This window comes from Triturus cristatus, chromosome 4_1 (genome assembly GCF_964204655.1).
Source record: "Triturus cristatus chromosome 4_1, aTriCri1.1, whole genome shotgun sequence".
Lineage (NCBI taxonomy): Eukaryota > Metazoa > Chordata > Amphibia > Caudata > Salamandridae > Triturus > Triturus cristatus.
In genome coordinates this window covers 564,031,687-564,058,347 of record NC_140585.1, presented here as the reverse complement: position 1 = coordinate 564,058,347, position 26,661 = coordinate 564,031,687, and the positions used below count along the sequence as shown (strand labels likewise).

Here is a 26,661-nt window from a genome sequence, read left to right as displayed (position 1 = left end):
GGATCAAGTGGGAGACTCCGCCAACGGTGGGCAGGGTCCCCAGCAGAAGAGTGGGGGGGACAGGGGAAACAGAAGGGGTTCCAAAAAGGCCCCCAAAGTAGTTCCCAAGGGAACCAGCAGAAGGGCTCTCAGCCTCCCCCGCCCCCGCAGCAGAACGGGGCCCCGACAGGTAGGCCTGTTCCAAAGGGGCCCTTCAATTGTTATAGGTGTGGTGACCTGGGTCACATTGCCTCTGATCCTAAGTGTCGCCTGTTTGGTAAGACCGCACCCACTGGTGCTCCACCCCGGCAAGTAGCTAATATTAACTTTGGGGAGGAGGTAGTAGTCCAGGGGGGTGGGGGTCCCGGGCAGATGACCCTAGTCTCGCTAGGAGACAGTGAGATGGTCCCTGAAACCTACTTGCCCTCTAACACTAAGAAATATGGGCAAGTAGTGACCATCAATGGAAAGAAGGTTGAGGCTCTTAGAGATACAGGAGCCAGCGTGACCTCGGTGAGGCAACACCTGGTGTCTCAAGAGCAGATTGTACCCAATGCCTACTGTAGGGTTGTCAATGCTGACAACATAGAGAGCCGTTGTCCAATGGCTCAAGTTCCCTTTGAGTGGGGGGAGGTCTCTGGTACTCTACAAGTCGCTGTGTGAACTGACATGCCTGTAGACTGTCTGCTAGGGAACGACCTGGAGAGCTCCCCTTGGGAAAAGGTGGAGAAGACCACGCATCTGAGGATGGTGGGTCTGCCCGACTGGGCGTGCGTGACCACCCGGTCCATGGCAGCCAGTAGGGGTGTTGAGAGGGTCCTGGAGCCTGAGGGAGAGGTCCAGGAACCGGCCTTAGGGAGAAGGCGCAGGAGGCGCGGGAAACCGGCCCCCGAAGTTCCCACGGCCCAGGAGGAAGTAGACCCTGAGGGGGATGCTCTGGAGCCTACCGGGGAACAGATTGCCGAACTGGGAGACCTGCCTGAGCTGACCCATTGGCAGCAAGAAGGAGGTCCCTCCAGGGAGGAATTCTGCAGGGAGCAGAAAGAATGCCCTTCTCTCGTGGGTATGCGGCAGCAGGCTGCAGACCAGGCCAATGGTGTTCAGGCCAAGACACACTACGTGTACTGGGAGAGTGACCTCCTGTATTCAGAGCCTAAGGCTGCTGAACCTGGGTCAGCCCGTGTGCTGGTGGTACCCCAGAAGTTCAGAACCTTCCTACTGGGGCTGGCTCATGATGTGCCTTTAGCAGGACTTTTGGGGATGGACAAGACCTATGACAGGCTTGTCACCCACTTTTACTGGCCCCAAATGCATAAGAATTCAGATTCCTACTGCAGAACCTGTCAGACTTGCCAGGCAAGTGGTAAGAGCGGAGGGAAGCACAAGGCTCCTCTGCAACCTTTCCACGTGGTCGGTACGCCATTCCAGCGAGTGGGTATTGATATTGTGGGGCCTCTGGACCCCAAGACAGCCCTGGGCAACAGGTTCATCCTGGTCTTGGTGGACCATGCCACCCGGTACCCTGAAGCCATCCCTCTGAGGACAGTGACGGCCCCCGTGGTGGGACGGGCACTGATGGGAATTTTCTCCCGAGTGGGATTCCCTCTAGAGGTGGTGAGCGACAGGGGGACCAATTTCATATCCACATATATGAAATCCCTGTGGAAGGAGTGTGGGGTAACTTACAAGTTCACCACTCCTTATCACCCCCAAGGAAATGGGTTGGTTGAGAGATTCAACCGAACCCTCAAAGGCATGATCATGGGCCTGGACGGTCCAATGAGGCGTAAGTGGGACGTCCTCTTGCCATGCCTGCTCTTCGCTTACCGAGAGGTGCCACAGAAGTCTCTAGGATTCAGCCCCTTTGAGCTTCTGTATGGTCACCCGGTAAGAGGACCTCTGAGTTTGGTAAAGGAAGGCTGGGAGCAATCTCCCAGGAAACCTCCCCAGAATGTATACAGTTACATGCTGGCCTTCCGAAACCAGACTAGGCGTTTAAGGCAACTTGCTGAGGCAAATCTGGAAGCCAGCCAGGAGGAGATGAAGCGGTGGTACGACCGGAATGCCACTCTGGTAGAGCTTCAACCTGGACAAAAGGTGTGGGTCTTGGCCCCAGTGGAGCCTTGTGCACTTCAGGATAAGTGGACAGGTCCATTTGAGGTTGTGGAGCGCAAAAGTCCTATCACCTACTTGGTGGACATGCGGTCTCCCAGGAACCCTTTGAGGGTCCTACATGTTAACCGCCTTAAGCCCCACTTAGAGAGGACTGAAGTGGGCATGCTGCTGGCCACTGATGATGGAATGGAAGAGGAGACCGAGCCTCTTCCTGACCTCTTAGTAGCCTCTGAGAAAGATGGGTCAGTGGATGGAGTTAACCTCTCACCCACCCTGACGCCCGAACAACAGGAAGATTGCCGCCACTTGCTGGGACAGTTTTCCGATAGGTTCTCCCTGGTTCCTGGTGTCACAGATTGGTGCGTCCATGATGTGGACACAGGAGACAGCTTACCTGTGAAGCATAAGGCTTACAGGGTAACTGACAGGGTCAGAGCTTGCATCAAGGAGGAGGTCTCCAAGATGCTTGCGCTAGGGGTGGTTGAGTCCTCCAGCAGTCCTTGGTCCAGCCCCGTGGTCTTGGTCCCCAAAGCTGCTGCGCCGGGAGCCACACCTGAACTCCGGTTCTGTGTGGACTACAGAGGACTCAATTCAGTAACGAAGACTGACGCGCACCCCATCCCCAGAGCTGATGAGCTCATTGATCGGCTGGGGGCTGCCCGGTTCCTCAGCACGTTTGATTTAACGTCTGGGTACTGGCAGATCGCCTTGACCGATGGGGCCAAAGAGAGGTCAGCATTCTCTACACCAGATGGGCACTTCCAGTTCCGAGTCATGCCATTTGGAATGAAGAATGCCCCTGCCACCTTTCAGAGGTTGGTCAACCAGGTACTGGTTGGGCTGGATGCGTTCAGTGCCGCCTACCTGGATGACATCGCAGTGTTCAGTGCCACCTGGCCCGAACACCTGCGCCACCTCTGGGAAGTGTTGATGGCTCTGCGCCGAGCAGGCCTCACGATCAAGGCAAGCAAGTGCCAGATCGGGCAGGGTTCCGTGGTGTACTTGGGACACCAAGTGGGGAGTTGCAAGGTGGCACCCTTGCAACCCAAAATTGAGACCATCCTGGCTTGGGAACCCCCCAAGATGCAGACCGCAGTGAGGGCCTTCCTGGGGCTCACTGGGTACTACAGGAGGTTTGTCAAGGGCTATGGAACGATTGTTGCCCCCTTGACAGAGCTGACTTCCAAGAAGCAGCCCAGGAACGTGATCTGGACTGACACCTGTCAGAAAGCTTTCGACACCCTGAAGACTGCCATGTGCACGGCGCCCGTGCTCTTGGCCCCTGACTTCTCCAAGGAATTCCTAGTGCAGACAGACGCTTCAGAGCATGGTGTAGGGGCTGTTCTCTCACAGATGACTGAGGAGGGCTGGGACCAACCCGTAGCCTTCATCAGTAGGAGGTTACTTCCACGGGAAAGTAGGTGGAGTGCAATTGAGCGAGAAGCATTTGCTGTGGTCTGGGCGCTGAAGAAGCTAAGACCCTACTTGTTTGGGTCTCACTTCCGGGTTCAGACGGACCACAGGCCCCTCAGATGGTTGATGCAAATGAGGGGTGAGAACCCGAAGCTGTTGAGGTGGTCCATCTCCCTACAGGGTATGGACTTTACGGTGGAACACCGTCCTGGTACAGATCACGCCAACGCTGACGGTCTGTCCAGGTATTTCCGCCTTAGTGACGAGGAACCCCCTGGGCAAGGGTAGTTCTCCCCACATTTCAGCTGGAGGGGACACGTGTTAGACCTGGCACCTTGGCGTGAGTTTCCCTTCCACTTTTTGATGGTGTGCCTCGATTGTTTTGCTGGTGTTGTCCGCTCAGGGCACTGCGCCACGGCTAATCCGTGCCGCAGTGCAAGTGCTCCCTAGGTAAAGTGTACCTGTAATTGATGTTCATGATTGGTTTATTGGATTCACTGTCAGTCCCCAGTAAATTGCACCAGGGGTGCCAGGGCTTGTGAATGCCAATGCTGCTGGTGGGCTTGCAGCGCTGGTTGCGCCACCCACAGAAAGCGGCCGTGTAAAATATGTCTAGGGTCTGCCACCGCAGACCCTGTGCGCGGTCTGGGACCGTCACGCTGACTGAGCAAGTGCCCCCACTTGCCAGTCCCTAAACCTTCCCTTACCTACATATTAGCCACCCCTCTGGTAGGCCCAAGGGCAGGGTGCATATAGGCATAAGGTAGGACATGCCCTGATGTGTGTGGCATGTCCTAGTAGTGAATTACAGCCATCTTCGTTCTTCACTATTGAAGGCTACCTGCTCTCCATAGGCCAGAATGGGCTGCTGGAGTCACTACACGCTGTGACCCCAGTGGACTCAGAGAGCATGGTAGAATTTCAAGTTTAGTATGCCTGAACTCAGAATAATAAAATACTTCTTGTATTCAAGTTTATTTTAATATCCTGGGTTTGTAAATACTACTTTTAGAAAGTTAGTATTTACTGACCTGACCATTTCAGTCTGCCTCTGCTGTGTGTGTGTGTTCTGCCTAGCAACAGTAAGGAGCAGGGTTGGGGAATCCCCAGAGACAGGTTGGCTGCCAGGTGGTGGGTAGGGAGATAACCCCAGGATGGGTGGGAGGAGTACACCTTGACTCTTGAAAAGACCTGTGCTCTGCCACCACAAAGCCGGCGCCGCCCCCTGTGGGGCGGCTGATGTCTCTGCCCTGCTGCTGAAAGGAAAGAGCAGAGTCACCATAACAAAGTGCTCCAGAACTGGACTGAGCCAGGCCCAGGCCCCCTGGCGCTAAAGAACAAAAGAATCAGGGTATAAAAGTAGGAGCCTGGCTCCTAAGAAATCAGAATCCTGTTTTACCACAAAGAACCTCTGCCCGACTAGAAGGAGAAGAAGACGCTGGAGGAGCTGGCCTGCTGCTTGCCTTGCTGAGAAAGGAGAGGAAGAGACTACTGAAAAGACTTTGCTGCTTTGTGCTTTAAACATTCTCCAAGGGCTTGATCTGAGCTTGCCCCCTGAACTGAACCCCAGGACCAGTGGGTTCTCTGTGCTTTTGCTCGTCCTCCGATTCGAGCCGTGTGTGCATCCCGCTGGAAAGAGACTGCGCCCCTCAACGCCCCTCCTAGGGCCGTGACACTCAGGAGCTCGCCTGCCGCAACCCCGTGAGAGCCCCGCTCCGTCCGGAGCCGCTCTCTGTCCCCGGGCTAGGCCGCCTGCGCCCCTGTCACCGCCTGCCACTGGAGCGCGCTGAACGCGCTATCACCCCTCCCGCCGGAAACCGTCCGACGACTGTGATCTACGCCGGGTCATCCAGCTGCACTGACCGTGCCCTGTGACCCCGCTTCGCTATCCCCGGACACCTCAGGCCGCGCCGCCCCCGCTGTGGAGACCCCCCCCTGCACCGCCGTGCTGAGGGTCGCTGGCCGCGCCTGCCTACCTGCCCACACCCGCTGATCGAGGACCCAAGACCACTTCCCAAGCTGAGAGTCGCACCGACCTGTGTCGACTCTCCACATCACGAAAGAAGTTCCAGTATCGGGCTCGGGGCCCGCAACGCCTTATTTCCCCGTTCGCAGGAGCCGATCTCTGTAAGTACTGGAACCACAAGTAACATTTGCAAGAGACTACAAAGTATCCATTTGAAACTACGAACAAAGAACATTTGCCTGCTTTATAACCTGGTTGCATAGCGAAAACGTTATTGGTCTTGTGATAAGTCTGCTGAGATATATATACCTATTTTTACATAAAGAAGCGTATTTTTCTACATATCCAAGTCTGGTGTCCGTTTCTGGGGGGGATTGATGTATTTACTGTGTGTGTGATTGTAAGTGCTTAACCAACAACGCCTGAGGAATCGCCTTGGCTGCTCACGCCACGCACCTAGAGGGTGAGCAAGGGTCATTCACAAGGGGTTATCCTGCGCCCTGACGTAGAGGAGAGGGTTCCTGCTTGACACAAGGGCAACCTTGCGCCAAACAGAGATCCCCGACTCTAACAGAGGGCACACAACTATTCCACTGTGTGGGCTCAAGGGATGTAAAGAACAAAGTTTGCAAGGACAAAACTTCTCTAGAAATCCTTAAACCCTTTTGCTAATAAACCTACCCCTAAACATCATAATGTGCTCGCTCGGGAGGGATATCTGGGGGGAGAAACCTCAACTTAGACCTGAGAAAGAATCTGGAGGACAGTGGTCAATTCCTCTATCTGCACTTCTCGCCAGCAGAGTGCTTATAAGTTGCTCTCATGATGGTACGGTTCCCCAACACATTTACATGCCATGTTTGATACCTCAGAGGCCTGTTGGAGAAGGAATTCGTCTTCCATGTGTGGTGGTTCTGTAGCTTGATGCAGCACTATTGGATGGAGATTCAATCGAAGATCAGACAGATGTTAGGAAAGTCTCTACCAATGGATCCACTGGTGGTCTTGCTCGGGGACCCCAGCACAAGCACTGTACATCCTCCATTGACTCCTTTGGGAAAACTAATTTCCCCTCTGTTGACAGCTTGCCCAGTTCTGGAAACAGCTAACCAGCCAACCAGACATCCTCTCTGTCCAGATGCATTATAGGTATAGCGGTCTTATCAACTGCACGGGTCTATCCTTTATTACGGGGTGTCACTCGTCTTACCTCTAGGCCTTGGTGTGATAATTTGAAAGATAACTTCCTATAGGATTTACGTTGAGCACCATTACAATATAAACTGGTGGAGTTGGACATCATTACAGTGGGACATGCCTTTTTAGCTATTAATTTTGATAGTTGCCTCTATAGATGGCGCTATTCTTTGATACAATATTCTACCGGACGGGGAACAGCTCTCCTAGGGAATCCTAGAACCAAAAATGTATGGAGTTGATTGACCCCACCTTCATCTAGTGCCCTGAAGAAGTCCTGCACTAGGATAAAACACGTAGGTTGAACCATCAAAACTGGACGCTGTGTGTTATCTACGTCAAATGAAAATGAAATAATAAAAGAGAAAGAAAAAAGGAAAAATTGAAGAACACTTTTTTATGGATATGGACGCTATAAATTGTCCTTCTTGATAAAGTTCTGTTGTGTGGTGCACCTGTGCTTTTGTTTTGAATTGTTAGGTTCCTGTTGGGAACAAGCACTGTGATGGTGGGTGCTATCCAGTTTGCACACAGATCCCACCTAGTATAGAAGGGACAAAACTCAAGGAGTGTAAAACAGGTTAGGTGTTGGTAATCAGAAGGTTCCGCTGTCAGTTCTTTTTTTTTTATGTAAGCCAACCAATACATGTTTGGTGGGGTAAGATCTATACTACCTATGCTCTGGAGAGGATTATGGCATTAGTAGATGATCACATGGACAAATTGAAAAATATATGGTTGCCTTATAAGACCTACATGTAATGAGAATGTGCTACTGTGGCAAATCTACTTGGAGTCCCAGACTTGGTACAATGAGATGATCTCCATTTGATGTCCTCCACTAAGAAAACGTCCTCAGACTCAAATGAAATAGATTAGGACTGCTGTGCATGGCTCCCAAGCAACACTGGACAAACTTTCACTCATGCCCTACTCACAAGCAACTTGGACTATGAGAACACCTTCTATGCCAGAATCACCAAGCAACTCACTAGAAGAATAGACACCATCCAGAATTCAGCAGCAAGACTCATCCTCAATCTACCACAAAGCACTCACATCACACCATACTTCAGGAAACTACACTGGCTCCGGATATGCAAGTGCACTCAATTCAACTCCTCACACACATATTCAAGGCACTATATGACACAGGCTCTACCTACCTAAGTGGTTGCATCTCTTTCCACCATTTACCCAGACACCTCCGCTCTGCAGGACTCCTATTCGCACACATCCCACGCATATACAGAACCAGATCAGGAGGATGGGCATTCTCTTACATTGCTCCTAATGCATCGGACAACCTCCCACTCCACATCAGAGCCTCCTCCTCTCTTCTTCAATACCGCAAGAAGATGATGACCTGGATTTTCAATCAACCAGCCTACCATAAAATGGGCTAGGTACACCACACAATCAATTCCAAGATATCCTCAAGGGTGATCAGAGTGGCTTTAGCCCTGGTGGTTCCTAGGGTGACATCTTTTTGGCACCCCATGACCTCCTCCTCCTTAGATTCCCTCACTACCACCTGGCAAATGTGGCCCTCATCGCTCCATAGCCCCTTTCTCACATACATTTTTTTTTCAAGCACTGTTGTTTGAAGCGAGCAAATTAACCCTCTGCGTGCTTTGAAGTGAGCCAAAACTGCCACTAGAGAAAACTCTGACCTCTCTCTCTAGCATGAACGTCACAATTGCAAGAGTTTTCTTGATATTTGTATTACTCCCTGAAAGCTGGTCGCACAAGGAGCTCGGCAGCAGGTACTTTTAAATCACTAGTTATTGCTGAACACCTTCAGGTCAGTGCCCAGTGAAGCCACACAGGCAACACTGTCCTAAAGCAGGCCCTGAAGGCGATGGTGAGCTTTACACATAACATAACAACTTAACATATGAAAATGTCTAAGTTTAGTCTAAACAAGGATTAATACTTCACCAGGACAGTACAGTGGCCATCTTGGTATTTAATGGATTATATCCTGTCTCCAAGGCTACAGGCAGGACCTGCACTGGCAGTCACTGCACGCTTCCATGAAACTCCTGACACAATAACACGGTACTATCATCACAGCCGTGGGCCCCTTCACACTCACTGACAGTTGGAAAGCTTAAGCATGTTGGGAGAGTAGCCTAGGGTACACCATTTAAGGCATATACCTCCTATTTGGTCCTCCCCAGTATGGCCATGATTTTTAGGTGTTGGGGCTGTTTTTTCCCTCCAGCTGCTGCCTCTTTAACTGTGCCCTAAATTAGAGAGACACACTGTCATGGACTACTGGCTTCCTGGGGCTCAGCGCATGCACAGTGCAGGATCCAAGGTGGTTAACCTTGCAAATTGAAGCCCTGCCTCGTCCCTTCCTCCATCGCCCCTTCCCTGCTTCAGAGCCGACCTGATGTCATTGCAGATTCCAGCCCTGCTGTGCTCCGAGCAAAAATGCATGCCTTTTTTTGACCATGTACAAGTGCAATGCAGTCAAACACTACCAGCACCAAGAACATGCACTTAAAAGACAGGCACATACAATGCAGACATAGAAAATAAAATACAGTTGCAAGAGAGAAAGGAAAATTCACGACATATGGACAAACTGCTCGGATAGACTACATGTATACAGTTACAAAAAAACAGTCTTACATGGACTTAAGTGGGAAGGCTATGCCCAGACGTGCGTCCTGTGCATGCTATTCCACAGGATTCAGGCTAGCATGGGTGGTGAGGGGTGACACCCCTAAACCATTCCCAAAATGTTTCTTGTCCAGGGAGGACCATGCCTGGCAGTTCGAGCTGGACTGTTACCATGCGGAACAGGATCAAGAATGATTGGCATATATCTGGGTACAAACTGGGATGGCATGGCGAGCAAAACAATGATGGATTTAACCCAGATCTGTGACTGGAGGGTGAATGTTTGATTTGTTCACCATTTTGTTCATCATCTGTTCTTTTTGCTTTTGTCACCCAATGTGGGTAGGGTATGGCCAGATGTGGGTCCCTTTCTCGCTATGCCAAGGGATTCAGGCTGGCCTTGCTGATGAGTTCAGGCTGGGAACAGGGTAAAGACTGATTTGCATACGGCTGGGTCCAAACTGGAATGGTGTGGTGAGCAAATAAAAAAACCATAGATTTAACCCAGATCTGTGACTGGGGGTAAATGTTTGGTTTGTTCAGCATTCCGTCCATCATCTGTTCTTTCTGCATATATATATAAAGACATACACACGATAAATTCTGACATGGAAAATGCATATACGTATAGAAAAAAGCATACAAATTAGGGGTGGGCGAAACTCTGCTGAGTTTTTTTGTAATGCCGTTGAATTCCAAGGAGTAAAACTCAGCAAGTTTCACACACACCTAATCTCAACAGGACATTAAAGTCACAACTGCTGAATGCGATGACTTAATGAAATAACCCATTGAAGAATTTGCTTCTTTAAAAAGCAAGAAGAAAATACCAAAAGCCGTGTCTCCCTGGTTGTGGAAAAATTATATGAAGTATTAAATGCATGAGAAAACTCGTGGATACTTGGAGACTGTTACCCCTTTCACCTTAGGGTGGTATTCCCCCAAACATTTTGCCTTCCTCCTCCATTTTTGCTGATCTCGTTTTGATTGGCCTAAAGACTCTGTGCGCTTTACCACTGCTAAACAGTGCTAAAGTGCATGTGCTCACTCCTCAATAGAAGGTAACCTTGGCTTATCCCCAATTGGCGTTTTTAATTTACTTATAAGTCCCTAGCAAAGTGTTACTACATTTACCCAGGGCCTGTAAATTAAATGCTACTAGTTGACCTGCAGCACTAGTTTTGGCGCCCACCTACGGAGCACTTTAAACGTCTGCCACTGCCACTGCAGCCTGTGTGTACAGTATTAATCTGTTATTTCCACCTAGCAAAAATAAACCTTTTGCAAGGCCCAAACCTTCTTTTCTAGTACATATACGTCACCCGTAGAGTAGACCCTGGACAGCCAAGAGAGCAGGGTGCAATGTATTTAAAATGTTGGACATGTACTTTTAATTTTTACATGTCCTGGTAGTGAAAAACCTTAAATGTGTTTTTCACTATTACAAGGCCTACCTCTTCTGTAGGATAACCTTGAAGTTAATTCATGGGGCAAGATGGTGAACGAGTAACGCTGATGTGAGCTGGCTCCTACCTGAGCTCCTGCTTGATGGGAAGCTGAGGAGCAGCAGCAGCAAGATATGGAGCAAGGAACAGCAGATTTTTTTGTCTACATCAGAGCATTTGCAATAAAACTACCAGCTGGAGGTGTCTCTTTTTGAAACTCTTCTCCTCGGCAGTGACTGAGTTATGATTCGGTAACGGTGGAAGCTGCCCATAGTGCAGAGGAGTTTGGTGTTGTGCTGTAGAGGGGAGAAGCATTCCAGGCAACTCAAGCACTCAAGCATTCACAGAATGACACCCAAGAACGCCAAGATTACACAGGATAAAATGGAGTGCAGCCCCTCAGAAGGACGTTTGGCCCCCTCATGTGACTAGTACCTACGACAACTAAAAACTGATTGAGGGAGCATCTGCTGAGGTGGATAGCAAGAACTCAGGACCATCAAGAAAGCCGGAGGAGGAAAATCCGGCATTACCAGGAAAATACCAGTGTCTCCACAGTAGCTGAGGACTTGCAGTGTTTTACAGACTTTTTTCAATTCTCCACGCTCAGCAATCCCGGCCCACTTGGAGAGGCTAGGGCTAGTGCCACGAGCAATCAGTGTAAGAAGACTACAAATGCTAAAAGTGATATAAATGCTCAGCTAACAATTACTGCAGGTGAAACTCCAGTGCGATATTCGGCTCCGGACAAATTGGTGATGGCAACAAGGGGTTCGCTAAGCAAGTGAGAGGTAAGGACATTTGGAAAAGAGTGGTGATTTAGGTGTCTTGGAAATCCATGATTTTATAAACCCACAAAGGAATGGGAAATGCACTGGGCCATGGCATAGAAACTCTGGGCATGCTAACCTTGATGATAGTGTGTTAACTGTTGGAAGCTTACTTGAATGTGGGGGGAAGATACCCACGAACAGTGTTAAGATGAAGTGTCCAGGTAATAATGAATTGGCGGAGCATAGACTCTGAGACAAACAAAATCTTGACTTATCCCGGGAAGGGGGACGAAAACTTTGACTCCCTCACTGATGAATCTGGATCAACTGATGTAAGCTTGGGAACAAGCGAGGAGCAAATAAGCAACTCACTGCTTGTGGCTAGTGGTAGTAGCTTTTCCATGATCCCAGTGGGGTAAAATGAAGCGCAGATAGCACAAGATGCAATTGAGGGTGCAAGGGAGGCAAGGGAAGGGCGCTCCTACTTCTGAAAAGAAGGGAGATGGAGAATTGCAGATGACTGCAACACTAAAATGGGATTATTCTAATACACAATTATGGGGTCAGGATAGTTTGCATTACATTTCACCCAGTTTGAGCACCAGAACCCCCCACCAGTGCTTTAAAAGAATCGACCAAGCTTACACTAAAGCTTATATATGGTATCATCAAAGAACATCAGGCAGAAACCAGGGCAGAAAGTAGGAGAGCTAGATTAGCCACCAAGAAATTCCAAGGGGCAGTGAAAAAGGTGACCAAGTCTTGCATGTCGATAGACAAGCTCACAGCCATACAAGAGAGAACAAAGGTGGTTGAAATGGATTTGGGGGTTCTCAAGGCCAGGTAGAGACACAAGGAGGCGAACCGTCAGATATTCTATGGAAGATCAAACATTTTGAGAGTCAACAAAGGTGCAATAATTTATGCTTTCTGTGGATTAAGGAAGGGCTTGTAGTCAACGGCATCAGATCTTTGATGTTAGATTTGTTAAAGAGGGTTTTTCCAAATCTGGGACCTGGAAGTACAAAGAGTGCACTGATTCCTACTAATGCACAGAAATCAGAATCCCCCCTGAGAGATTAAGTAAGAGTCGACCCAGAGCGGTTTTGAACACTTTGAGGATTTTTCTGTCTAGGCAACCCATTTTTGAGAAGGCTCGAATGGAAACTCAGCTGACTTTCAGAGATGTTTCCTTTTTTGTACGCCCTGATTTTGTAAATGCCACGGTGGGACACAGGTGGCAACTGAGATAGTTGATCAAACCTTTCCAGGAGGCTGGAAGGAAAGCTTGTTTGTTGGTCCCAGATCATTAAAGAGTATCTTCAAGGGAAAAATTAGGTCCTTCACTTGAGAGATCTTGGCTAAAGAGTATTTAGCTAGTCTTGGCTCGAAATGTCAAGTATAGCAAAGCTAGTGGTTGTTATGGCAATTAGGGACTTTTCTTGTGCACTAATGAATGCTGGGTATGCCTCCTAGGAGTGACTTGTAGTCCTGGGTAGTATTCAGCTTTCCCATATGGTTTGATGACGATGCTTGTTTTTGGGAGCTGGGGAGGGGAGCAGCAGAGGCTTGCAGGTTGGCCAACACTCATGCCAATAGGTAGTCTGAGTGCCCTAAGTATTTGGAGGGGGACGGTAGGGGGTGACAGGGAGGGCCTGGGGCAGATGATAGGGGGAAATGGCGAGTCCAGGGAGGGTTGGTTGAGGTTTAAAATAACGGATAACCTTGGAATTAGTGTATAATAATTAATAAACTGTAACTTCCAAATGGGAACAAGTAACTAGTTCATGTTTGGTGTATTTGGAATTATATTGAAAAATCCTCCATTATGGCAAAGTCGGATTTCAAATTACTATTTTGAGGATGCCACTTTAAGAAAGCTGACATTTTCCTGCCTTAGCCACTTAGATCCTCCAGCCTGTCTCTGGGTCACCCTGGGTGTAGATGACAGTTGGGCTTTGTGTATTCCTCCTAGACGGCCATACGCAATGGAAAGCTTATTTGTGCATGGATAGGCCATCACTGGCAGAATGGGAGGGTGGAGCTGGGCACAGCCCTGCTTACAGTTGAATAGGGTGTGTCCTACCTCTACACAAAGGGCTGCATACCTCCTGTAGTTAACTGGAACAAGGGCAGGGAAGGCAGGAAACCTGTGCACTTCAAAGGGAAACCTCTAGAAGCCTCCCACTTCAAAGGAGAATGGACCTCAAACACCAACTCTTCAGTATGTTTTAGGACCTGTGGAGACTCTGACTGGGAAAACGCCTGTTGTGCTGCTGGAAAGACTGCCACTCTGCTCTACTGCTGGCCTGCTGGAATAATACCTTGCTGGACTGCTGCTTTGCTGCGCTGCTGCCCTCTGCCAGAGTCAGAAGAACTGGCCCGCACCTAAACCCAGGACCCTCCAGGCTAACTCCAAGAGCTAGTCTGCTGCCTCCTGTTCAGAGCCACAGGGACATAATAAACTCCCAACCACCTAAACCAGAACCCAAGTCCAGCTGTAGTCAACCCCTGACCCCCAAGTAATACCCTCAGGTCCTGGATCTTTGATGTGGCCTTAGTGGAGCTGAATGACATTTTTTTAGGCTCTTAGCCAATGCTATTGGGACCATTCTCATTTTTTAAATATCTACATATGTCCATTGATATACTCCCAACGGCAGGTAAAGATATACAACAATGCTGAAGACATGCAGCTGATTTTCACCGTCAACAATACGAGGGAATCCAAAGTATTTTCCCAAAACACCATGATATACTTCCAGGACTGGATGAATAACCATCATCTGAAACAGAACTCAGAAAAAAAAGAGATTGTGGTGACTACGAATTAACTCCACCAAGGGAATCCCTCTTTTTGGCCTCCCGAAATGGGGTCTTTCCCGAGGAAAAAGTCTTGGGATTCTCATTGATGAGAAGCTATCCATGAAAGCCCTGATACATGCAGCGGCTTCCTCATGCTTTTTCCAACTTAGGAAGATTAAGAGAATAAGGAGATATTTCGGCTATTATACAATTATCCAAATCATAATTGCTTTAGTGATATCCTGTATTGACTATGCAAATGCTCTCTACTTAGGACTCCCAACTGGCCTAACCCATAGACTGCAATAAGTGAAAAATCAAGCATTTGGGCTGGTCTTTCCGCAGCCTAGACATTTTCATATCTCACAGCTGATGGAAAAGCTAAATTGTCTCCTGGTAGCCCAGAGAACCATTTTTAAAACTGGTTGTATCATTTTTAAATCCCTTCATGGCAAACGCCCAACTTCTATTTCAGCTAATATTCAGCACCATGTTCCAAAATGCCATCTCAGATCATCTTAGCTGGACCTGTTGATGGTTACTAGAAGCAAAAGAAAGAGGCTGGGATTGGCTAGCTTCTCATTGATCCCTCCCCACACCTCGAATTCTCTCCCTCTTGAAATGAGATCTATGCATAACTATGAGATTTTCAGGAAACACTTAAAAACTAGTTTGTTCAGACGAACCTATGGTTAATTTACCAATCGCAGCTCTCATTATTTACGTTAGTACCAAGAGACCTTTTTGGTGTATAAGGGTTTTATAAATCTCTCATAACATAACATTCCCTAGGAACTGGCTAAACATCTGCTACTCTACGTTGACACTTTAGGGAATTCATCACCTGTGCAAATGTCTAAAGATTGCCCAAGGCTCACCCCTCCACCCCCTGACAAAAGCCTTTGCGTATGTCAAAGACCTTAATAACTTGTGTCATCTTTCAACTCTAGCCTTCCAAACGAAGGTGATAGACAGTTGGGTATCCTCCCACCATTCTCTTCAAACTAGGCCAAACAAATCCTTTCAATTTCTGATCTAGATTTTGGCAAGCTTGTATCACAAAGAATTCCTTTCTACAACTTGTTCATGATGCATTCTGCTTTCTTGACTCAGAAAACTCATGTTCACTTGTGCTTCTGCATCTTTGTATCCATGCAATCATCTCTCTCTGATGAACCTTTTGAAAAAATGAATGGGCATCAAGGGGTTAGTTTGAAACTGGTTTACTTCCTATTTGTCTTACCATACCCAAGAGGGTAAACAGAGTAAGCTCTGCTTTCAACAGTGTCAGCCTACAACAAGGAGGTCCTCTAGGGTCATTTCTGTCTACAACACTATTTAATCTATATTTGGAACCACAAGGAGCTGTCCACAGAAATGCTAAGATACTATAGAATCAATATGCAGCTGATACTAAGATTTGTCTTAATGTTTTTGTTGCCAAATGATATCACAATGCTCTCCATCACTTTGAAATACACCTACATTTCAACCATACAGTAACAGAATTATAGTTAATCTTTAGAAAAAAATGCAACCTACCTGTCCAATTGTGAAATATATCATGTTCACCTCTGGATAGGAAATCAGCTACTGTGTATAACGCCATATCCCTGGGATTCATCCATCCTACAAAGTCAAATATCCACTGTGTCCAAGACCACAAACTCAGGGTACTTTGGGGTATTTTTCTGTAAATTCAATCAAGGCTTAAAGTCTGTAGTTCAGGTGCTCATTGCCTCCTGGCTGGACTATGGGTATTTCCTTCTCACTAGCCTCCTTAAAGTCAATCTCGCACTGTTAGAGTTGGGCTGAACTCGCAGCTCACTTTATTTCTGAAAAGCATACATTTGGCCACTTTACTCCTGTCTTTTTTTACTCTAGTGTAGCTTCCTATATAAGAATAGGCCTGGGCTAAAATTTCGTTCCGTTCGCGGAAATTGCGATAATTTGACATTTTCGCGTTCCGCGGAGAGCGCGAAAATGTCAAAATTTCCGCTTTCCGCAGCTTGGCGATAATTTGTTTCTTGCTCGCGCTGTAAAATAATACATTCTCGCGCGCGCGCGATCGCCTTACCTGAATCCCTGCATTCCCCGACAAGTTTTCCTGATCCGGTCGTGTTCTCCATGAGATGTTGTATTGTTTTTAGCCATTTGCGCTGTCTCGCGACAGTTCGCGCCCGCAGTGACATCATGCGTCGCGCGATCACGTCTTTCTTCTCGCGATCATGCGCCGCGAGACAACTCAAAACAAGATGGCCGCGCCAGCGAGCAACCAGATGGGTAAGTTGGCGACCCGCAACCATGCAGAAAATCTCGCGAACATGCGGGAAAAAAACTTCCGCATCGTCGCGATATTTCCGCTTGTTTGCGATAATTTTAAACATTTTCGCGATAATTTGCGAAAGTGGATTATGCAAATTCCGCCCACCCCTATTGAAGAAACAACACAATTTAAAACTTCTGCATCACTCTCAAAGCCCAGCACCCCGCCACAGTCTCATATTTTGCGGAGAAACTGAAAATCTCTGGTGATCCATGGGGGTTGAGAAATGCAGGATCCCCCTTTTTGAGCCTCCTACATACACACAAGAGCAGTGTATGAAGCAGTTCTTCTTTATTGTACAGAAAGGATCTAAAATGAACTTCCTCCATCCCTACGTGTTACCTCATGTCATGAAACATTTAAAAAAGGATCTGAAAGTCCAGTTATTTCAAAGAACCTTCGTTGAATAAACTCCTTCTCTGAATTCTGCAATTTGGATACGGTGATTTCTACCCTATTTTGATTTTGCATTTAATTTGGTTTTACTTTTATTGTTATTCAGAACGTAATTTTTAGTGCTAATTCTTTTTTTCTTATTTATGTTATTTGAAACTCAATTTGTAAAGGGCTCTAACAACATAGTGCAATCTGCGTAAATAAATAAATCAATGTTGTGATTCTACAAATTATGTTATGGGTTACACTATCCAAATTTGGACACTTTGCCATTGCTTGACTTTATCGCTATCGGCCCTTATCGCCACTTCATGGTGCTTTTTTCACCATTGCATCATTGTGTTCAGTGCATGAAGGTAATGAAATACATATCAGACCTTATCTGCATCTCTCTGCACACCTTTGTAAATTTGCCTCATAAATCCGAATGAAAAATTCCAAAACGTTAAACAAATTAATTGCCTGATGCAGGTATGTTCACATATCCATAGTTTAACATGTGTCTGGTCTTTTTGCTTTCATAGTGATAACCAAGGGTAAAGCTCAGAGAATTCTTTTTACTGCAAACCCAGTCAATTTGCCTGAACATAGACCGGCTAACGAAGTTATAGCCACGGCTGATGATCGTTTGGTGTATAAACCTCTTACAAGCTATGTTATCTCAGGCAATCCAGCTGAATTTAAAATTGACCCAGGTGAGTACATTTATGATTAATATATCTGTTTAAAATGCATATGGGAATATGTTTAAAATGACCTTTAAAGGAATTCAATCTAATGAGTTGCCTCAGAAAGGGCGAATGAACAATTTGTGTAGCTTGAGCTAGCTCTAGATTTGCTTTCATCAGTATTATGGATGTAGTTCTTAAACAATACCCTCTTTTTCAATGTGCACGTACGCTCTTTTTCAATGTACACGTACGCTCTTTTTCAATATACACGTACGCTCTTTTTCAATGTACACGTATGCTCTTTTTCAATGTGCGCAACCAACATTGGGCCAGATGTATGAGATACTGGCCACAAAATCTTGGTCTCAAACTGTGACCTGTAATTTGCGACTAGTAAATAATTTTACCAGCCAATCTATGTACTAATAGGCTTTTTGTAAAATTCTGAATCAGTGGGTCGCAATCTCACCTAGCACATAAATATAGATAAGATAGGTTGCAAACTGTGACTCACTAAAATTGGAAGCTATCACAGGGATGGTGGTCTGATGGAGTCAGCAGGCCACCATTTCTGTGACCACTTTCAAATACAGCAACCTTTTTTTCAATGCAGCCTGCTTTCCTTAAAGAAAACTAGACTATTTTAAAAAAGATAACCGTTTCTTGGTGCTTGCTTGTTTGAGAGTTGGCAGTGGTTCATGTGACCACTGGCTTTTACCCATCATTCTTTTTTTTTAATGCACAAAGGGGAAGGGGTTGCAGGGGGCACCCTTTACTTCTGCAAATGGGTTACCACCTCCTTTCAGATGTCAGTAACTTTTCAATGTTTTGTGACAGGATTTTGATTGTAAAACATTGATACATAGGGACATATTTACAAACCCCTATAGCCACCGAAGCACCACTTTTTTTGATGCTCCGGTGATGTTGCGCCATTTTCATTATTTACAAGTGGTGCTAAGTCACTTAGCGTGGCTTAATGCCACCTTGTAAATATGCCCCTTTCCAAAGCAGTTCTCTGCGGCAAAGGGATGTGCAATAAGTGTTGCTGTGGGCATTGCACTGCATCACCAATTGCTTTTTGACGCTGCCCAGATTTACAAGGAGGTGCAACTCCATGGGAGCGCCAAAAACTAGACCAATGCAAGAGCAGGTTTTAGAATAGTGCACAAGGAGAAATGCTTTTATTTCTCCTAATTTTTGCTTTTTCTATATGTGCTGAAGAATGTAGCACACATAGAAAGAGTAGAACACCGTTAATGATTGTTTCTGTACAGGAAGGTGTCTCTTCCAGCACATAAACAATTATTAAATAATGACGATTTGCTACTTCTATGTATGCTGTTTTGCAGCACACATAGAAGTAACAAATAGCCATTATGGATTGTGTATGTGCAGGAAGGTATACCTTCCTGCACATTAACAATTATTCCCTGTTATGCAGGCACCCTTGCACAATGGTTCAAGGGTTCCTGCGCTGGTGCCGGCAGCGAATTTTAGTGCCAGCGCTAGGGAAAACACAGAGGTGTGCCCTATTGTAGTAAATATGGCGCATCCCTGCGTTTTGAAAATGTCAGAGCGCGGCACAGGCAAATTTGGCGTTGGTCCGCGCTCTGACATTTTCTAGTAAATATGCCCATAGTTTATCAATTTGGAAGGGAATCCTACAACAAGCCCCTTCCAGATGCCACCTTGGAATCCATTCGAAATCTCATTGGGAGAGTCAGAAACACGTTTGAGACTTCAAAAATGGGATTAGTACATCTGATTTTTGTTTTACAGTTACTAACGCTCAATCGAAGCTTTTGCAGCTGAAAATTGCTTAAGAAATCTGACCCTTAGTCCTTTATCAAGATACTGATTCCACCAGAGAAAAGGTGAAATATATTACAAGATAGGGCCAGTCTGGAAAGTCATTTTAAAACACTACCAGTAACTGGAATAACGTTTTTAGGTCTCGCTGAGACAGCGCAAGCTGTCTCTTTGAGACATTTTGAATGTGGGATTTTCAAAGTGCTGCTGGCTGGCCTAATGCTTGCGTTCACGCGATCATGCACGCGCGCAGCCGGCCGCCAGCAGCACCTTGAAAACTCGTGCGTCATCGCGATCACTTTCGCTTTCAGAGCGATCGTGATCACGATGACGCACGCGCACACACAACTCCCGCTTCTCCCCCTCCCCCACCACATATTGCATCTCCGGCCGCTCGCGCGCGGCCAATGCGTGTTCTATGTGTGGCTTATCTCTTTTCTGTTCATGGCCAAGGTGCTGGAATTTCCACCGGTTAGGAATGTGCCATTATAAAAAGGGTATACTAACAGCCTAACGTTTCTTTAAAATGGCACACCCTTAATGCAAAGTTTTCATTGCATTTAATTTAGAAATCCTCCTTATTCACCCTCATTTCATTTTTTTCAGCTCCTTCCAGCGCCTGGAAAAGTCCATGTGAAGGAAGGAAGCGCCTTCTGTTAGTGTGAATCTTGCTCTCGCGCCCTCGGTGCCTGCCCTCCGTCGCCTCCTCCCCCACAAGCTTCTCCGTGCCGGGCTGCAGTTAATGTTCAAGCCCCGCTCCCCCAGCACAGACTGCAAGGTGCGCTTCCACACGGCAGAGTTTAAATATCTTTTTAATGACTTGAATATGTCCCGGGATAGTGCACTCCTCTCGGTGCATGACGGTGTCATGACTGCCCTCGTGCAATGTGCCCCCCACACGCACATATATTGTCACTCAGGCGGACACACACTCACACACAATCCACACTCTCACACTGATGCTCAACAACACGTAGACACATGCAGAGACATGCAGATGGACGAGCTGACACGCACAGGCACACTCACTCAGACACACACTGACACGCATGTACGCAAATGCGCAGACAGACATACACACACAGGAACACACATGGAGAAACCCGCACAGAGACATGTGCACAAACACACAGGCGCATATACACAAGTATGTACACACATATATCCGTACGCACACAAGTGCATACACAAACATAAGATAATTCACGGTGCATTCGTAGGTGGCTGGTGTGGTGGACGGCACAAACCAAAATACATGTTCGCAGGGCAGCAGAGTCACCATTTCGAGTCACGAAAGTTGACATACAATTAATACAGTTTCTCATATATTGATAGTTTCTTTTTAAATAAACGCGAAATGTAGCATTACAATTTCTTTTATTACGGTTTTAGTGGATACGGGAGTTTTCTTGTGTTCTTTGTTGCTAATTGTATATACAGACATAAAACATAGTTCGAGACACATTGCATATTTATTCACACATATGCAAATGCAGACTACATTTATATATGTTAAAAAATACACACTATAAGGAACGCGTTCGCTGCCCCCTCTTGAAAAAAAATTAACATACTGCTTGTATAAGATTGCGCTGTCGGTATCTCTCACACCTGTCTCGGGTCTGGTGACAGAGTCTTTCTAGCCCCTGTCCCTTCTGTTGACAAGGACTCTTGGTTGTATGTCTCTCTAGTCCCTGTCTCTGGTCAGGTGACATTGTCTCCGAGGAGAGGGAGACTGTCTGACCCCTGTGTCTGGTCCGGTGACACGCTCTCTGAGGCACGTGAGACTCTCTTTGGGCCCTGTCTCTGCTCCGGGTGACACGATCTCTGAGGCGTGCAAGACTTTCTTTGGCCCCTGTCTCTGGTCTTGTGCTAGGTCTCTGAGGCCTGTCTGCTTCGCCGCCCCGGTTTCTGGTGTGGTGAGACGCTTTCTGATGCCTGTCGGTGTCTCTTGACCTCCCTTCTCTGTTCTGTGGACACGGTTTCTGAGGCCAACTTGTCTCTGTAGCCTCTGGAGGACTTTACATGAGCAACACCTACACTACATAAGATCCCATTCTTTTTTTCGACATAGGGGCAATTATTGATCTGCCCATGATAACAGGATGTTGAACCATTGCCGGAACTCAACGCGGGAGTTCAGGCTGGAACCCTGCATCTCTTTCATTCTCAGCTGAAAATGCATTGGTACCGTTTTACAGCTAGCAACAGATGTTCCTTTATCTCTCTTTTTCATCTCAAAACGAAAAACTGCTAAACTTGATGAAGCGCGTTTATTATAATTTATTACAGCTCACTTGTGACCTTACTTGCTTAGAAACACTGCTGCTTTCAAGAAATTCACAATCAATGGTAACAAGCCGAAACACTGCACTGCTGCTTTTTCACAAAAGAACTATAGGAGAATAATTTCCCCTTTCTTGAAAAGATATATAAACACAAATTACTTGAAATAAAGCTTCAAATAACTTTTACACTGCACACGACTGCGTGATTCCATTGACAACATACACCAATTTTCATTCTATTTATTTACTATTGTCAATCATTACTTAGGCTGCTTATTCTGCATGTAAAGTACTTTCAATCGTATTGTTTTCTATTGTGGAATACTTTTTATATTTCATCTTAGGTGACTCTCTTGTGCGTGCCTTCTAAAGTTTGCTTAGACTCACCTTTTACTAAAACATTCATTTCATGCTCATACTTTGAAAGGCGCCTGCTTCTCAAGTCTGTCTGCTGTTTTGTAGTGTTTGGTTGTCTGCGAGTCCCTCAGTCGCGCTCTCCCCAGCCCTCTCCCATATTCCAACTATGCTTTCAGAAAGTCCTTCTTCTACGTTACTCGTTGTTTTGTTTTTGCGCGTCCCCCTCTATTACCACTTCATTGATTAAATACCTATATCCTGTTCATTCAGTCGTAATTCAGGACACGGGAGAACTTTAACCACAAGTGCAAACTTCAAATTTAGAAATAGAAGCTAGCAGAAAAAATACATTAAACTGATTATTATGCATTCTTTATGTTTGGCTACATGCTCTTTTGGATTATTTTGATAGCCAATCGTTTATTTTTCTGTATCCATTCCCCGGTAAAACACCTTTTTGGGGCGAGCATGCACGCTGCCTGCAGGGCGGACCTAAACAAGGAGGTATGAAGCGCTAGCATTTTTACACAGCTCATCGACCCGAGGGTAATACGCGCTTTACATGAGCACCAGTTATTCATATTTTGTTGTTACGCACGGTGTGATTAGTGCAGAATCACAGGATGTTCTGCCTGTGCCGAGACTCGAGCCTGGTTCCCCAGTTACAAAGCTGGTAGCTCTGGCCATAGTGCCACATTTTACACGCCTTCTGTTCTAAGAACAGCTGTCTCTCTTCTTCCGCCACATAATGCACTTATGCTTGGTGTTAAAAACAAGGACTTATTGGCTGTTTTGCCTCTTAAGTAATTTATTTTTTATTTTGCCGTTGCATCTCACACGCCTGAGACATGGTGAGTTTATCTTGTCATAGTTCATTTCCTACTTATTAATTTAACACAGCCGCAGGGTCGCAGAACGTAGTCAAAAATCCAAAATAGGCCCAAACAGTACATCTAATTAATCGCTCCCACCGCCATTGTGGCTCTCCTGTTCTCACTCACTCTTCCTTTTCACATTCTCTTCCTGTACACTCTCTCAGGCCTGCTTTCCACCACAGCCTTATTTAAGCTGACTTTCCCTATTTTCGCCCAACCCTCTTTCTCTCTCTCTCTCCTTCACCATTTTCACCCCTCGCCCATATCTGTCACCCAGTCCATGCCCGCTTTGTTCCCCTTATGCTCCCTTCGGCACCATTCACTAACCCTGTTTTCGTAGAGAGTGATTAACTGACTGGGTAGAGTTCAAAACGGATGTATGACGTTACAACGCACACTTTTACAACGCATGCACTTACAACGCATTTTTTACAACGCATAATCCATTACAACGCATGACTTTACAACGCAGGACACTACAACGCATTTTTAAAAAATACCTTTACAACGCATTACCATTACAACGCATACTACCTTTACAACGCATACCATTACAACGCATAATATTAAATTACATTTAAGGTAAGTATTAGATAGTATAGGGGTAAAAATTACTATTCTAACTCCAGGGGGTGCAACAGTAAGGTAAGTGTTGGATAGTGTAGGGGTAAAAATTACTATTCTAACTCCAGGGGGTGCAACAGTAGGGTAAGTGTTGGATAGTGTAGGGGTAAAAATTACTATTCTAACTCCAGGGGGTGCAACAGTAGGGTAAGTGTTGGATAGTGTAGGGGTAAAAATTACTATTCTAACTCCAGGGGGTGCATCAGTAGGGTAAGTGTTGGATAGTATAGGGGGTAAAAATTACTATTCTAACTCCAGGGGGTGCATCAGTAGGGTAAGTGTTGGATAGTATAGGGGTTAAAATTACTATTCTAACTCCAGGGGGTGCATCAGTAGGGTAAGTGTTGGATAGTATAGGGGTAAAAATTACTACTCTAACTCCAGGGGGTGCATCAGTAGGGTAATTGTTGGATAGTATAGGGGTAAAAATTACTATTCTAACTCCAGGGGGTGCATCAGTAGGGTAAGTGTTGGATAGTATAGGGGTAAAAATTACTATTCTAACTCCAGGGGGTGCATCAGTAGGGTAAGTGTTGGATAGTATAGGGGTAAAAATTACTATTCTAACTCCAGGGGGTGCAACATTAGGGTAAGTGTTGGATAGTGTAGGGGTAAAAATTACTATTCTAACTCCAGGGGGTGCAACATTAGGGTAAGTGTTGGATAGTGTAGGGGTAAAAATTACTATTCTAACTCCAGGGGGTGCATCAGTAGGGTAAGTGTTTGATAGTATAGTGTAATATTATGCGTTGTAATGGTATGCGTTGTAATGGTAGTATGCGTTGTAATGGAATGCGTTGTAAAGGTAGTTTTAAAAAAATGCGTTGTAGTGTCATGCGTTGTAATGTCATGCGTTGTAATGGATTATGCGTTGTAAAAAATGCGTTGTAATGGTAGTGCGTTGTAAAAGTTGCGTTGTAAAGGTTGTTCCCCGTTCAAAACAGACCACTACAGGGGAAGTGGAGGGAGCGGGGACAGTTTATGGCAAAGCAGTTTATTTTCACTGATATTCACACCACTGATAACAGAGCATGCTTGGGCCTGTGTCTACTAGGATGTTGTTAGCTTACGTTAATATAAGATGAAGCAGGTGAGCGGTTCGCCTTTCCTCAATCCTTATCGCAGTCTAAAACAAGCATTGGCATAGCCTATAGGTCTCGCCTTTGGGACCTTATAAGTGTTTAGCCATGCAACAGTTGATGTTGTTGCACCAAGGATATTGTGCTGGATAACTAAGCACTTATAAGGTCCCAAAGGCGAGACCTATTGGCTATGCCAATGCTTGTTTTATTTGTTCCTCAACGTAATACTATTTGAACTTTCTTGTCAACTGTAAAATCAGCTCTGTCCATAATTTTTATACAGAGAGCGGGAGTATTACAGCAACGAAAACGTTCGATTACGAAAAAGATGTCACAACATACATGTTAAATATTGAAAAAAGATTACCAAATGGAGATGTTGACTCAAGAGCAATTCTTATTATCAATATTACCAATGTAGAGGAAGCACCCGAATGTTTACAGACTGCGTTCACGGCGGGAACTGGTGAGTGACACTACATCTGCACACTGTTTGCAATTTAGATTGACAGTTGCTATAATCTGGCTATAATGACATTAATAATTTTGCAAATGTTTTTCTATCATTTCTTGCAGCCACTTCTTAGATTCTTGTATGATGCTTTACTCAATCCACAGTCCTTCCAAAAGCCCCATTGGCTCACCAATGATGCTGAATCACATATTGCACCTTGAGTGTGCATTACATGAACTGGATTGAGTTTCAGGGTGTTATACTCTCTCACGCAAGGTGTGCTTTGGTCCCTTTACCTTTGAAATTGAGTTTGAAAACATTCTTCAAAGAATATGAGTGTTGAGCACATCGCGCATTGCACTTATGATAACTACCTGTATCACTGTGAACAAAACAAGCTTTTATATGTACATTGCATCTAGAAATTCTGTTCCATTATACTTGACCCGAGTAGGGCCTATAAAAACAGAGAGGGCCTTTAACAAGTATATCCAGTGGCACAAGGGCTAGAAGGGTTTTGGAACATTCCACCCACTGAGGGTAGAAGGTTTTCATTTAAAAAGGGAGAAACATGAAGACAAACATTGGCATTTTGTAGCTCCAGGGTTATACCTGCCATTATAACTCTAGAGTTACTCCAATGGAGCTCTCAACATTACAATGTTCTGACATCATTTTTAAGCACTTCATTGAAGTGAAAGACACATAGCAGGTTAGTCATCTTAATACATTGTTGTAGATGTTTTGTGATGGCATGCAGTAGGAAGAGAAAAGAAATACAATAAACAAGTTCTACTGCATTGCCTATACTGGTGCACTTAATGCATTTCTTTATAAACATACTGGAACCTTAGTCCGGGTGCCTTACATATCTGTCATCCATGTTGAGTGGTTTGATTCCATGAGATTCACTGTTTATTGTCCGGTACTGCTGAGCAGCCAGTCACTTTTGTGAAGCTCAGCCTAAGTATGTATGAAATGGCGCTCATATGTGCCGGGGTCTGGACCTGGGGGGCATCAGTAAACGGCAAGTCTCAGGTGGGTGCATCTTTACAGTATATGAGATCCTTGCTCCATTCGCTTATCATTGCTGGCGGACCCCTGCCTCATCTCCTCCTATGCGCCTCTTAGCCAGTAATAGAACCAACACGGTGAACTTCCTGGCTGAACTGGTATGTTCTTGACACATCATAACAGATCAGTTAGAGGGTCAATTGCTATTGTTACTCTTTTTATTTTACTTATATCTGTAAATATCAGGCACCAGCAGGTTCATATACTCGGGCATTCCAACATCACCTGCATGAAGTTGACTTCTACATCTTTACATCGAGGACACTGTGGGGCATATTTACAAGACCTCACCACCACAGGAGCATCACTTTTTGATGCCCTAGTGGTGCAGCACCAGTTTCCATATTTCCAAAGTGGCACTGATCCACTTTGCATGGC

The 26,661-nt window shown here is 45.9% G+C and overlaps 1 protein-coding gene across 1 annotated transcript in view; it reads left to right on the top strand.

Moving 5' to 3' along the window:
• The first annotated feature begins 16,862 nt into the window (after positions 1-16,862).
• Positions 16,863-26,661, top strand: part of LOC146855233 (cadherin-related family member 3-like) — a 628,588-nt gene continuing 618,789 nt past the window's right edge. Inside the window, exons 1-3 of the mRNA XM_085651100.1 lie at positions 16,863-16,923; positions 17,571-17,741; positions 25,039-25,221. Coding sequence (XP_085507226.1) covers positions 16,863-16,923; positions 17,571-17,741; positions 25,039-25,221 — 415 coding nt within the window. The remainder of the gene's footprint in view (positions 16,924-17,570; positions 17,742-25,038; positions 25,222-26,661) is intronic.